This window comes from Trachurus japonicus, chromosome 22, assembly GCF_045865225.1.
Source record: "Trachurus japonicus isolate A0001 chromosome 22, Traja_1.0".
NCBI classification, from domain to species: domain Eukaryota; kingdom Metazoa; phylum Chordata; class Actinopteri; order Carangiformes; family Carangidae; genus Trachurus; species Trachurus japonicus.
The window spans coordinates 12,854,995-12,869,384 of NC_140928.1; the positions used below are offsets into that span (position 1 = coordinate 12,854,995).

Here is a 14,390-nt window from a genome sequence, read left to right on the forward strand (position 1 = left end):
CGTGAAAAATAGCATACATAAAATACGGGTGTCCCCACCAGTCAGCCCCTCTGCAGGTACTTCAGAGCCCCAAAATTAAATTTTAAACAATCCAGACCAGTGTTTGGTGACCATGGTTAATCATCAAGAAACAAAGACATCAAACAATATTTGATAATGAGAAAAATGCCTCCAGGATATTAGGGGATGGGGGGAGAGCACAGCGTGAGGCTCGGCAGCAGAGCTAGGTAGAGAGGCCAGACCAGACACAAGCCGCATTCACATGTCTGTGTGTGGTGATAGTGTGTGTGTGTGTGTGTGTGTGTGTCTGACACACATAAAACACACACGCATCCACAAGCGCACACTCCAATCTCATGCACATACACACATGCTTGTATGTACACACCCAGACACACAGACACCTCTTATGGAGTTAAAAAGCTATTAAAACATTGCCTCTTTTTTAAAGTTCATGACGAGATAATTAGAATTCAGTGTATGGAGCCAGTGGTGAGATTACAGCTTTGTGAAATTGTGCTTCATTTTGAACTTCACTGCATCACGCCTCAACCCAATTATCTGCAGTTAAAATGGCTTAGTGAGGCTCCAAACTGTGACTGACAAAAAATACAGATGAACCAAAAAAGTTTGCTTTATAGATAAAAGCGATTATTTTCTTCAAATCTTCAAATTGATATATCATTCAAACTAAATACTATAACATTTGAACAATACTGAAATAGCTTAAAGTGTATTTATAAACTGGAACTTGAATATTTTCAGTTTTCACATATATTGGAAAAACACAATTCTTCAATTTTTCATTCATACTGTTCTCTTATAAATTCTGTTGTAATGTAACAGACTGGTTTCATTTTTCATCAGGCCAGTGTAATTAGTGCTAACTAAAATAAGAAGTTGGGCAGACAGGGGAAGGGAAGGAGGGGAAGGGGTGTTGGGTAATGAGGAGAAAATGTTTTTTTTCCCTCTTCCTCTGTCATACTGTTATTGGGTTATCCTTGATTGACGCGGCGTTAACGGTCTGGCCAAATCGAGGCAGATCCAGCAACCTAGGCCGAACGGCAGCATGTGCAGCCACCTCGGTCATGCAAATTGCACCCGGGCAACCCGTTGACTATGATTAATGAGCCTGGGCTGCAGCCTTTGTTTCCGCGTGCAGCCGTTTAGAGTGAAATACAATCCCAAAATATTATCAATCCCCTATTAATCCAGTAAATTTGTTCACATTGCACATGTTGTTTTGAGCAATTTACAGCCAAATGTGAGCCTGTGTGTTTGCATGTCCATGTGTGTGTATGTTATGGGGGTGAGCACAGTTGCATTTAATTACATGTCGTCTAATTAAATTCATTAAAGGATAATAAAATAAATGGAAGAAACAGCTTTGAAAGCTAGGGTGAAACACATGTGTCTTGTCTCCCGTGATGTAAAATATGGATGTGGGATTTTCAGGGGCAGTCATGCTGTTCAGAGGGGAATGCATGAATCCGATACCTTGCTAATACTACAGGCATTTCCTGGTTATGGCTTCCCTCATGTTTAAACTGTGATTTTTAGAGCTGAGATCCCAGACTCCCTAAAGATTGGAGAGCAATTCTGTGGCAGAGAGGAGTGAAGTCACTGACTTCACAAGTGGAAAAAAAAGAAACATTATGACAGTAATGCTGACGATCCGGTGTAACAAAATGCTCTCTTTGTATTGTGAGTAATATCGCTGGACATGGTAAGGAGGGACTAATGTGCAAGACATGGGAGGGCTTGCAATTTCCTTAAACTGCGTGATGACTAAAGGAAATTACACAACCTCTCAAATCTTAGATTCATCGACTCAAGATACTGTCGGTAAAAAACTATTTCTCACGCATGCAAAGATTTTCTCCCCTCCACAGCCCCGCACCTCCCCTCTGCTGCAAGCAAAATGTAAATGTTTTCCAGGCATTAAGGTATATAAGTGCCATTAGTGGCACGGTGCTTAGCACTACAATGGTGTGCCGAGAGCAGTGGAGCAGAGATCAGTGCAGCGTCTCCTGGATATCAGAGGGAGACATCCTTTGTAAATTCATCTCCCACTGTGAGCAGTCTTCACAGCTGGTTAACAGCACGGTGTGTACCACTGCCCTGTTTACACGCAGCCTCCAAAGCACTCGTATTTTTCCCCCTGCCTCCTTTCCCTGTATCCCCTCTATCGCCGCGCTCTCTCCTTCAGCTCTCATCACAGCCCACTGTGGCTCGCCTGGCCATCAAAGATGCACACAGACACAAACCCATTCAATGCAAGGGAGTGTGCACACAGAATACATACACACACACACATATGAGGAGACATATACACAAGAAAATCTCTGATCCCCCAGCTTTTGGAGCCATTACAGTACACTGCCTTCCAACCCCTTCCCTGATTTTTATCTTTTTATACCATCACATTACACTGATCCTTTTATACCTATTACACACGCGGCTCCCCACCAAAAACCCCTGATCCTCTGATACCTAGATGAGTAAACTGCTCCTCCTGCCCCTGACCTCAGCCCTTTGTAGCAATCAGACCAGACTTCCTCAGAGGCCGAGATGTTATCTGGCCATACCAATCCACCTACACAGCTCCCTTTTGTAGCCACCACAGAGTGCTGAGCCCTTTCAGACCCAGGGACTGTGCCGGTGAACACATAGTCCGAGACCTCAGCTCATCTCAGACATCATACTACACTGCCCAACAACAATGAGCTCTATTTTCTGATGCACCACAGGTCAGATAGAGTCTTTCTGTTCACCGATGCATTGTTCACTCACAATGGAGGAAACCAGCAAGTCTGTTGTCAAAAGAATGTTAGACTTTACCATGGAATTACTTGATATCATCATACGGGCTCACTTACAACAATGCCAAACTCATCTGAGATGTTTGCACATTTTAGGAATAATTTTTCTGCTTTTGCAAAATTATGGAAATTGTTTTGCCACACTGTTCATGAAAAGCAAAACGTCAAAACAAACAAAAAATATTCTGAAACTCACCATGAAATAACTCTGGGACTTCACTGCATCTGTGTGTAAAGAGAGAAAGTTCAAGATAAAATCTATTAGAATGACGTTTAGCACTGTTCAGAGACTAATTACAAAACAATAGGATTGTTAAATTATATTTAACTCAAGGGATATATTTGACAAATTAGCCTTGTCTCTGGATTATCTAAAATCAACACTGTGGAGGCAATCATGTGGTTCAGAGGTTGAAAAAAGAAACAAAATTAATCATTAATCAGCTATTGACCATTTGAAATAGCAGTTTGCACTTGTAACTATTGAAGTGATATTTCAATTGATTTGAAAGCTTTGGAGTTACGAATATGACGGACAGAGCAAACATTTATCATTTGAATTCAAAATTGGTCTTGTATGTTTTACAAAGCTTCTGAGTCTTTTCTACTACAGCACTCAACAGAATATCATCACCGTAGGTCTCTTTTACATATTTCTGCTGGGGGCATTTAAAGCTTTATCTTCCTTGGTGAGGTGAAAGGTGTTGATCATTTAAGGGCCCATAGTCAAGGATGGCCCACAAAATTTCCAGCAGGTTATAAGAAATAATTAAGGAAAGCCCAGACCAATATTCTCTCAGACGGGGGTCAGAGGTCCTAAATACACCCCTGACTCAGCCCATGCAAGGGAGCAAAAATACAGATACACATTAGTGATAGGCTACTTGGTGCTGTGCACCTTGATAAACTTCTAAGTTTGACTTTAAATTCACTGCACAAAAGTTACATATGCTGTTGTTTAGATGTGGATTGTAAAGACACTGTGTTTAGCTGGAACTCTCTGTTAAGATTTTTCCATTTGTTGTTAATTTAAAGTGAAAAAGCAGCAGTATAATCAGACAAGCTAGGCCAACAAATTGAGTCACGACCATAGACTGTAAAAAGAAGGTCACGACCTGCAGCACTGCCTGGGGAACATAGCCTATCAAATTTTTTATCGTTAAATATTCACCTAAAAAAAATACGTCTAAATCCTATGTTTTTTGTGACATCAGACGAGTTTTGGATACCGTAAATTACCACACCCAGACACAAACACATAGGTCAAGTGAGCAGTCGTGTAGGAATACAAACATCTGAGGCACCAGATGTGCTTACAGCATTTGCCCTGCATCGTCTCTGCTGTTTTCCTCAATGACTGCATTTAGGAACACTATTAAAACAAGTAATAACAGCTATCCGGTGATTGGCTGTACTCTTTGCACAGCACTACTACACCGGGCTGCTGCACACACACAGGGAGGTAGCTACCCTCTCTCTGTGCCTCTATTTCTCCGTCGTTCCTCTTTCCGCCAAAAAATTCCCCCCGACCGCACAGTTCATGTGTTTTAGACATATTCCTTTACGGACGGTGGAATTGAAAAACGACGTTTGTCTGACAGGAGAGCGCGTATCTATTCATTTCTAGTACCTGCTTCTTTGCATATCTCTTGCAGGTGATGAGAGCGCAGAGCTGTGTCGGAGATTGCAGTCAGCAGCATGTCATCGCTGGGCACCGCCCCCGGGAAACGAAGCAACCAATCACCGGCCTGTATACTCAATTCCGTAGATGAATCGACCAATCAACGCGCTCCTCACACAAAAGTCACCTCTTCAACTTCCTAGCGGGAAGCAGCAGCCGGGAACTGTCCACAGGCAGCAGGAATCACGGGTAAACAAGCCTTTTACTTCATGTTTTATCGCTCTGGAGTCATATTTGGACGTTGTGTCGCATTAAATAGTCACATAGCAATCCCTCGAAGACCAGACATCTTGTTTTATGTCGTCATATGCTCTCAGTTTTTCGCGTTAGCCACAACATAAAGCTAAGTTTGCTTAGCAATGCAGGTACAGCTGTTTTTGACAGCTGTCAGCCACCTGACATGTTGTTTACCTCTCAGACTCTCTCTCCCTGTTCTCACAGGTAGATAATAAAAGGAAGATGAGGCTGTCCCGAGCTGAATATAAAGAGATAGTGAGGTGGACTGAACAACTGAGACCCACACGACAATGTATGAAGATGCTAAAAGAAAGATTTCCAAAGTAAGTGGTTACACACTGCATTTATTTTGTGAGTTATTTTTTATTTTATTTTTTACATGTGAGAATTCATTGTGTGTAGCCTCTGTAGCTGTCTGTTTATGTGTGAAAAAACAGAACACCCCTGCATGATAATCTTTAAACCATTCTTTGTACATTATCAATCAAAACATGATGTGTTTGGAGTTTAGGAAAATAATATATACACATGAGAACACGTTTGGGTAAATTCAATTTTAACTTTCTATCTGTCTATCCATCAACTCCCCATAGCAACATCATTTATTCCGGTGTCTCTTTTTATCTTCTGATATTAAATATTTATAGTCCCGTTTAATTCAATTGTTATGAGCACTAATTAATTCCATTAAGGTTTCTGCAAAGACTTTCACCACAGCATTAGCCAGTGTTTTGCCATGCAGCGCCTGCACACCCAGAAATCGAAGAGAGAGGTTAATGGTTGTGTTTGCCTTTCTCCTTGACACTGAGGGCCCTCACTTTATTGAACGTAACATGTGTAATCCCCCAAGGCCACCAGGACACCATGGCTGATCCCGTAGAGGTCACTTACAAAGTCGCATGTATTTGGAGCTTCCTACTTCCATTGTGCCCTAATCACCAATCTAGAAGAAGGTATAAGGTCCCCATAGGGGACTCAGCGGAGCTTCAGCTAACCTTTGTTCTCACTGTCAGCATTTTACAGAATATGTCATGCGTGTAACTGCATCCAATATCCTGTATGTTTAGGCACCAACACTAGGAGGCCCTTCTCATGTTTATTTTCAGTTTTCTTTCTACTTTTGGTTTCCTAATCCAAACTGTCTTTGGTAAACAGTCCAAATGCCAATTTTTGGAAAAGTGGTACTGGTGGGTGTAATAATTAAAGGAAAACACCGGACCGTTTTCATTCCAATAATTCTGCACGATCTCTCTCCAGGAGGTGCTCGCTCTTTTGTTTAGTCTTGCTGGTTATTGTTATTATTTCGTTCACCATAACCAATCTTGGGGAGGCCCTTGCTCTTTAAAACCCTGAGTCTCGTCACTGGGCCTGACAGACAGGCATGGCAGCAGTGTTTTCACAGCCTGCGAAATTATTCTGGTTGTCCAATCAGCTGAGCTGGGCTCTGGAGGGTTAGTGATTGGACTGGCAGGAAATCAGGCTCTTAAGACATAACATATCGACTAGGCCATCCATCATCTCTTAGCATGCGCTCAGGCACGGCAGTCAGCCACCCCCGCCCCACACCCCTCCTGTCCCCTCGGACTGTGTGGGAGCCCTGCCACTGCGTAAATATTGGCCAGGCTGGGGCTGGCAGGGGGAGGGGGGGGCTGGAGAGGGGCGAGGGGTTTGTTGTGGACAGCCCTTCACTGGAGGGATGGGCAAAAGATTGGTTAGGTTATAATACAGATACAGAAAAGACAGGTATCTGGATATTAAATAATTTTGCATCGCACTGGGTGATTTCCAAATGATGCATCAATTTAAAGTGAACTGTAGATTCTTCAATGTCATGGTAGAGGAGATGATTTTTTTTCCAGGGGCATTTTCCATAATTTTGTGGCAGAGGGCAGCTATTAGTGTCCGAAGTGATCATTTTATGACATATACAGTTTTTAATTTTTTTTTTTATATGGAAATATGGAAATGTTTCCCAGGTAATGCATGAAATTGCATGCTGATAGTATTATAGCTGCAGTTAGGGCTGTACTAAAATTAATTCTCATCTATTATTGACTGTATGGTATCATGTGATCATTTTACATAATTCTGCAAATAAATGAGCAAATTATAATTGAATAGCAATAACATAAGATGAGATATTGTGATAGTGATGTTAGGAAATATTTTATATAATAACCAGACATAAATTTTAACTGTATTTGCAAAACTTTATTTATTTATTTATTTGGAATCAAGACTATCTGAGTTACAATTATATAAATAAGTAAGAATAGCCTTTAATCTCGAGGCTCTGAATGTTGTATTGAGTATGAACCCACTTTATAATCATTGCTTTTGATTGGGCACTCAAAGGGAGGAAATTTTAAACTTTCTACAAAATGATTGTTATAGGCCATTTCAAGGTAATTTCCACGGAACGTCTGTCAGTCTTTCTGTTGTCCTATGAGTTTGGACGGTGGGAGGAGAGAGGGAGTGTCCAATAGACAGATAGAAAGAGAGAGATTGTGATGCGAAGTCCCTCATCTGTAACGGCTGCATAACACAGATGTTGGGAGTCATCTGTCAGCCTGGCCTCTCTTGCCGGGCCCGAGCTGCTCTGGGGGGAAAAGAATTGGACACGGTGCTGTCACTTTTTACCCCCACTCACAATGGAGGGACATGCAAATATCAACCCCCATTCTTGCCCTTTCTTCCTTGCCCTCCTCTTAGCCAGCCGTGGTGTCCTGTCTAGTATCTGGACCGTGGCTACGCATGGAAGGGGTGTGGGAGGGCTCGTCGCGGGCCGGTGTGGGTAAAAATGTGACATCAGTCCCATCAGGTCCTTCTCTTGCCACATATTAGAATTGGAAATGATGGGCTGCTCTCTGAGGCCTTGCCTAGCTTCCCCCGGGTCCAGAGGGGACCCCAGTCCTTCCACCCTTTGTCCCCAGAGAGAGCCTGTGTAAGGAGGGCGAGAAAAAGAGGGAGGGAATGTGCGAGTCCTCTGTGTCCTTCTGTGCCATATTATGAATGAATTTGGATGTAATGATTACCCCCCTCTTTAAAGCGCCATTCTGCTCACACCTCATATGGCGTTCACAGTCATGAAAGTTGGAGGGTGTGCGGAGAGGGGCAGATGCCTCTGTTTTGGGAAATGCTTTAAAATATAAAGTGTGAAGCATCCCTCCCCTCTAAACAAAACCGCTGCCTTTCTCTCCCTCTCTCTCTCTCTCTCTCTTTACTTTCACACACATACACACACAGATACACACACACACACATGTACAGCTCCCTGGTGAGGAGTCCCTGAACGTTTTTCGAATCGGGCCCTAATGTGCCGTTTTCATCAGCACTGAGGCGGGCTGCAATATGGTGCTGGGGCTCGCTCTGGGAATATGAATGTTGATTAAGCATGCGTTCAGCCTTTTGAAATTCTGAAGAAGTGTCAGAATAATGGATGTTGAGCAAATGTCAAGCATTTGTTAATTTCTCTGTTATTTGGGGTTTATCTAGCATGATCTTTGGAAGGAAAGCATGGGGCAGGGTTGTTGTGGCATGTGCCATTGATATGGTGATTTCTTGGCTACAGACACTTTGTTTTTGATGGTAATGTCTCGGCTCAGGACGAAGCTTGGGGAGTTGCTCATTGATTATTTATTGTGGCTGTAGTGTTTATCTCTCTTTTTTAACACGCTAGTTAAACCCAAGGATTTGGAAACAGGCGCGATGTGTTAAACTAGGAGGCTCATAGATTTAATTCAACTTAATATCTCATGAACTCTTTAGAAGTTATTGTTTTTCTTGTTTGTTTGTTTTTTACCTCTTATTATTCATTGATGTCAGCATATCTTTTACAGTGTAAAGCATAGTTTAGAAATATGGATATCATTTCACAGTTATTATTTGTTGATGCATAAACATTTTCAGGACTTTGCTTATGACACAGATGTCCTAATCAGTTGTCAGTATTAAGATTAGGAATCTTGTTATAGCTTAATTAGAGATCAAATTAAGTTTTCTTCACACTCAGTTCAAAAACCTTGCCTTGATGAAGAGGTAAAAAAAGAAAGGGGTAAACACATGCCTTTTCATAAGATGCCAGTTGGATTAACTCTAGATTTAACTCTGATTTCCACTGTTGTCCCTGTGGAATAAACTGAGTTGCACTGTTGTAGATCTCGTGCAGGTAGAATTCCACAGCTATTTTATAGCCTGGAAGTGGCAATGACATTACCCAGACTGATCTAGTGCAGAGCCTGTGGGGGCAGCCCTGACGGCCTCCAGTGCACGGCCTCACACTTCTGGCTGCCCATATTGAACAAAACACAAACTGGCAGTTGGGGGCTTAGGGGTGCAACCCTTGAAGGCTGAAAGACAGGGAAACTAATTCCACAGCTTTATGTGGTTAGATGAGCATTGGAAGGGTGAATGAATGAATGAAGTGTAAGCAGAGAGGAGAGATGTAGAAAGAGGAGAAGCTGTGCTGAGTTTACAACTTCATGTCAGGCTAAGGAGTTCATGAATAATAGATGCAATCAATTACTTGATTAGGAAGCACAGGAATGACTACTTCCTCCTCATATCGTAGGGACGTTGTCCAAGCACACTCTATAGATTGTAAAGCCTTCTCGCCTCATTGGGCTAAAAACACTGAGGTAAGCAGCCCGTTGCTCAAGTAAGGTGTGGCTTATAGTGACTCTAAGGCCCATTATCTTGAAGGTTAAAAACTGTGGTTATTGAATCACTAGACAGGAAAAGATGTTTGGATTAGCAGATGGAAATTATTGACACAGGAATATTAACTGTTGTGCGTAAAACCAACGTATTGTTTGCTTTACTTGGTGTAGCATCAGTGTCGTCCCTCAACCCCCCAAGGCCATACATAAACACAAAGGGAAAGCTACAACATACGTAGAGTTGCACAGTGTAGCTGGGCAGCGTCTTTTGCCCCAGGTTCTCTTTGCATACTGGGATCAATTGCAAAAGAAGAATGAAACAAATTGTCCAGAATGGTACAAGTTCCCCAGCTACGCTTGGGGGAGTAGGCAATTGGTCAGCGTAATGTGTTTCTTTGCCAGACCAGTGGACGCTCACCACTTGACGGATAACATGGACCTCATTTTCAATTTTCCATGAGAGTCTGCAGAAACAGGAATGACAATAATTACACCATAACAATGGAAACACACCATAATAGTTATACCAAGTTTCGTCACAGACAGGGTCTTGAAGATCCCAAGCCTTCAGGAAGAATCACAATTAGGGTGGTGATTGTGGGATCTTCCCTGCTCTTTTTGCCACCCTTATATAATAGTTCTGACATCTCAGGGCACCTCAGCAGACAGAAATTTTAAAGATTGTAATAAAGTAAAGGGGGAAGCGTAGGGGTGATATTTTTCATCTATTAGGACAATAGTAGGCAGTCAGATGCCCTGTTGTGCTTCTGCTAAAGCCATTTCTGTGCACAGTCTCCCGCAGGCGTTTTAGGTTTTCTGTGGCCTTCCACAGAGAGACAGTGGGGAGGGGGCCACTATCAGTAAATGTAGTGGAATACACTCCGAGTTGGGCTTTTGGTGAATCTTTTTTTCAGTTATGTAAAAACAAATGTAACAAAAACCGCTCATTTGTCACACTTTATATGCACAAAGTAAAAATCATCATAAAAATGAAAATAACAAAACATTTCTACAACCACATGAAATACCATAAATGATCGCTGCTGCACTGATGATAATAGTAGGCAGTTTTTACTGTTGTTTTGCAGTAACAAAACTAAAACTAATTTGAACTGTAAACACGTGTGCTCATTGTGCAAGTATTTGTTTGAAGCTGCGTGACACACTGAGATTTGTGTTTGTTTCTATCTCTTGTCAAAATACATCACATTTATACATTAACGCATAAAGATATTTTTTCCACGCATTTGTTTTGCCGCTGATGATGGTAGGCATAGCTGAGAAACAGATGTTAGCATTTTGCCTATCAGCATGTGTAATTAGCAGCATTTGCATATCCAGAGTGTTTAACCCATATTCAGCTGTTTTTCACTTTATAAAATATTGATCTGTAGGAAAGTAAATGCTCAATATATAATTGTCAGCAGTCTTACTTGAATAGAGCAAGATAGGATATAAATACTAACTATGCAAGGAGGGCAATAGCTGATTATTATGGTAGAGGAAATTTGGATAAAGATAAGAACGTGGTTTTAAAACCAAGCAATATTTCTATATGATTTTTAAGAGTGAATCATTTCATCCATGTCATTCCCCTCTCTAAATAGCTCCATTGCCATTAGTAAAAATATGTGCTATGCCTCAATTAGCCAGCTCCATGCCCTGAAGAGTCGCACCATGCAACACTCTCTGCATGCAGATCCACCAAATGCTAAGCACTGTCGCAGCATATGATACCAATGCCATTAGCCAGGTGGCTTTCATTACCTAAATTACAGCTATTGTTTATAATAAATTATTTGTAAATAGGAAGATTCAGAATATAATTGATAGCTGGAATTTCTCCCAGCTCCTATTAATTAGGTTGATGGGAATTTCTAGGCTTTTTGCTGTTTGTCTTTTTTCTTTTTTCTGTTAAGACACTGATACACTTTGAATGTACAAGGAGATAAGGCAGTTCAACACTCAAACTTGAATTTGTCAGATTCATAACCAGTGGATAGCCTAACTTAATAGAGCCTAAAGCACTGACCAGACAGGCATACCAGCTCAGTGACAAAGTGAAAGTCCCTAATTGTTTTTAATTTAATCTGCTGCTTTACTATTTTGGGTGCCAGTGCATATTAATGCTCTGTCTTATGTTGTAAGGGAGGGTAATTAGGTTGAGAGTGAATGATTCCCTAACCACTCTTCTGTCTCCCAGCCTTCTGTTTCCCCATGTTCTAAATTATATCCAAGAGGGAGGGATTTTTTTTCACACATAAAGGTCAATGTAAGGATGAGCTGCAGTGTCACACACTCTTTTTGAACTGAATTTTCAAAGGTGTTGTTTGTTTGTTGTGATAAATTTCAGTGACTGAACAGTGGGCTGAAACCAAACAGCTATGCATCATTGATTCATAAAATACAACCAAGTAGGACAGAGATTGATGAACTCAGTGGTTTACCTTGACGTCTTACCAATGCAATAAAATAATTTAATTGTTTTTTGTACAGATATAGTATATGTAGTTCGGCTACAGAACTGTCTTAGAGTTTAGTGTCTTATCCCACAGTTATTTTAAATAAATTACATCAATAATACCTTTTTTAGTCCTTTCTTGGTCTTTTGGTTCATTTTCCAATTGTAAGGACAGATTTAGTAATGTGATAAAAATTGTTGAAAATCTGATCTTATTGTCTTTTTTATACTTTCAACTTTTTGTTGTATCACCTAACATTATAAACTATTTTACACTGAAAGTAAACCTGCTGCCTTTAGCACATATCCGAATAAAATACAAATCATCAGCTTTGTTAAAGGCTCAAAGACAGAAGGAGGCTGGTTTTAGGATGGTGTTTTTGTATCACTTTATTTTTTATAACCATCGAGCTAGGGTTGAATTCCTCAAATGCTGGTGTTATGAGTTAAGGAGGTGGATATATTACAGTGAAAATGTAATGCTACTGTTCAGCAGGCAGATCAGATCCCCATTGTAACACTGCACTTGGCTCCATATTTTAGCATGAAGTGAGCATACTGTGCCCAGGAGAGCACAGGTTGGATATACATTAATGTAAAGTCAGCAATAACTTACTATTAATGTCTGTCAAATGGAAAAAGGAGCATTATACAATATGAGCCCAGTGTAAAACTTGACAGACTCTATAAAATGCAGACAACTTTTGGTTTGGATCCAGGTATCTGCACTTATCTCTTTACATTGCCCTCATTTTTTTTATTTTCTTAAAATTCTCAATGTTTGGTCTTGTTTCGGTTTGTCTCTTAATTCCAGCATGTTTTCATGGTGCATTATCATGTCGGCAAAAACTGATTGAGGTAAAAAAGAAAAAAAAAGAAAGGAAAAACAAAAGTCCCCAAAGACTTTAGTGTTTTTGAAACAGATATGTTTTCTCAGATATTAAGAGCAGTTTATGTCCCTTTAAAGTTAACAGGGTATAGATTTAGCAATTAGGCAGTAATCATGCTCATTATAGAGAGTAATCCATTTAAAGCCCAACAGATGTCTGTTCCGACGGGGGGATCGCGATGGTCCCATGCCAACAATAAGGCTGTAATGTTGTTGAAATGCTCAGGTGCAAGGTTGAAGTGTGGAAGAAATTTTTTTCCTCTCTTAAGTGTCCACATGTTGACAGTTGACCATTTAATGGCCCACTTAATTGCAGTGGCCCCTTCGTCCCCAAGCATCATTGTAAATTAATGCTGAGGTGGCAATGTTTTTTTCTGGAATCCCCCCTCCTCCCCCCGCTCCCCCCTTTCCCATTTACTTCAAACATTTAGTCCTCCTCCTTTGTGACTGTAACTTTGTAGTTGACGAGACTCATCTGTGTGATGGGTTGAGAGCCCCGGAGAGTTTGAATATTTGAGAATTAGCTGTTCTCCAGCCAGAGTAGTAAAACAGTTTTAAATCTGGCGTCTGGATAACCCAAGATGACGTCTTTGGCGGGGCAAGTCATTATAAAGTGCTGAACTATTCCAGTGGTTGAAATGCTTTTATTAAGATATGGTCACAGGCTGAGACTCCAGACACAAATCAGTGTTTGAGATTCCTTTGGCTTTGTTTACATGTCACATGGTTATTTCATGGTTTATAGTGATTGATGTTGAGGGCCTACGTGGACTCAATATTTCAATGCAGATTGGAGGCATCGGCTTCTTGTCAGTATTTACATACCATTCTCAGGTGACTTGTAACGAAAAGTCCATTAAATTTAACAATCAAGTGTACTGAGAGCAGTACATGGAGACACAGCACCACTGGAGACCATCACAGAGCAGTTTATGTGTTTGTGTGCATGCTTCAGCTGCATTCATATGGTTTTTTGATATCCAGGGTGGAGGTGTGTACCATCCAATTAGAGTAATATCTGTCACCACTTTAAATACCTTCAACTCAAAGGATGCTGTGGGGGGTTGGGGAGGGATATCAAGGGGGCTGTGAGTCCCTGTCGGAGCTGCCTGTTTTCCAGGTTTGCTTCTCTGCCAGGTGTTTGACATTGACTGGAGCTGGAGATGAATGTAGCTTATGGCAACCCATGGAATTGACCGACTCCTGGGAGTCCCAGCTTCCTGCAGTGAAAGTTTCCATTTTCAAAGCCCATCAGTTGCAGTGGGAGGGCTCCTGGACGACCCATATGCCAGCCCCAGCGCTGGAAGTAAAGCTGGGAAAACTTCTCCTCTGTCTGTGTATTGCTATAGCACTCACAAAAACAAATAGACACTCACAGTGGTCATCTCCCTGCTGATCCGGGGGGGGTGCAATTTTGCCGGTGAATGCAGCAAATGAACTTGAACCCTATCAGTTGTTTTTGTGAATGTCATTCACTTCTGACCAATTTTTCCATGTTTAGTTTGGCCACGAGTTCTTTCCTTTGTACGGTTTCTCAACAGCAGAAACTGCACTTCAATTAAGAACAATTTAGCTTTCAGCACTCAAGAAAGGGTAGAGAGGAAGATAGCGTGTATGAATGAGTGAAAGAAAAAAAAAACAG

The 14,390-nt window shown here is 41.2% G+C and overlaps 1 protein-coding gene across 2 annotated transcripts in view; it reads left to right on the forward strand.

The window, feature by feature from the left end:
* Window positions 1–4,555: 4,555 nt before the first annotated feature.
* Window positions 4,556–14,390, forward strand: part of cdin1 (CDAN1 interacting nuclease 1) — a 55,173-nt gene continuing 45,338 nt past the window's right edge. For both annotated transcript variants that reach the window (XM_085766614.1, XM_085766615.1), the window contains exons 1-2: window positions 4,556–4,692; window positions 4,945–5,063. In XM_085766614.1, coding sequence (XP_085622740.1) covers window positions 4,591–4,692; window positions 4,945–5,063 — 221 coding nt within the window. In that variant the 5' untranslated portion in view covers window positions 4,556–4,590. The remainder of the gene's footprint in view (window positions 4,693–4,944; window positions 5,064–14,390) is intronic.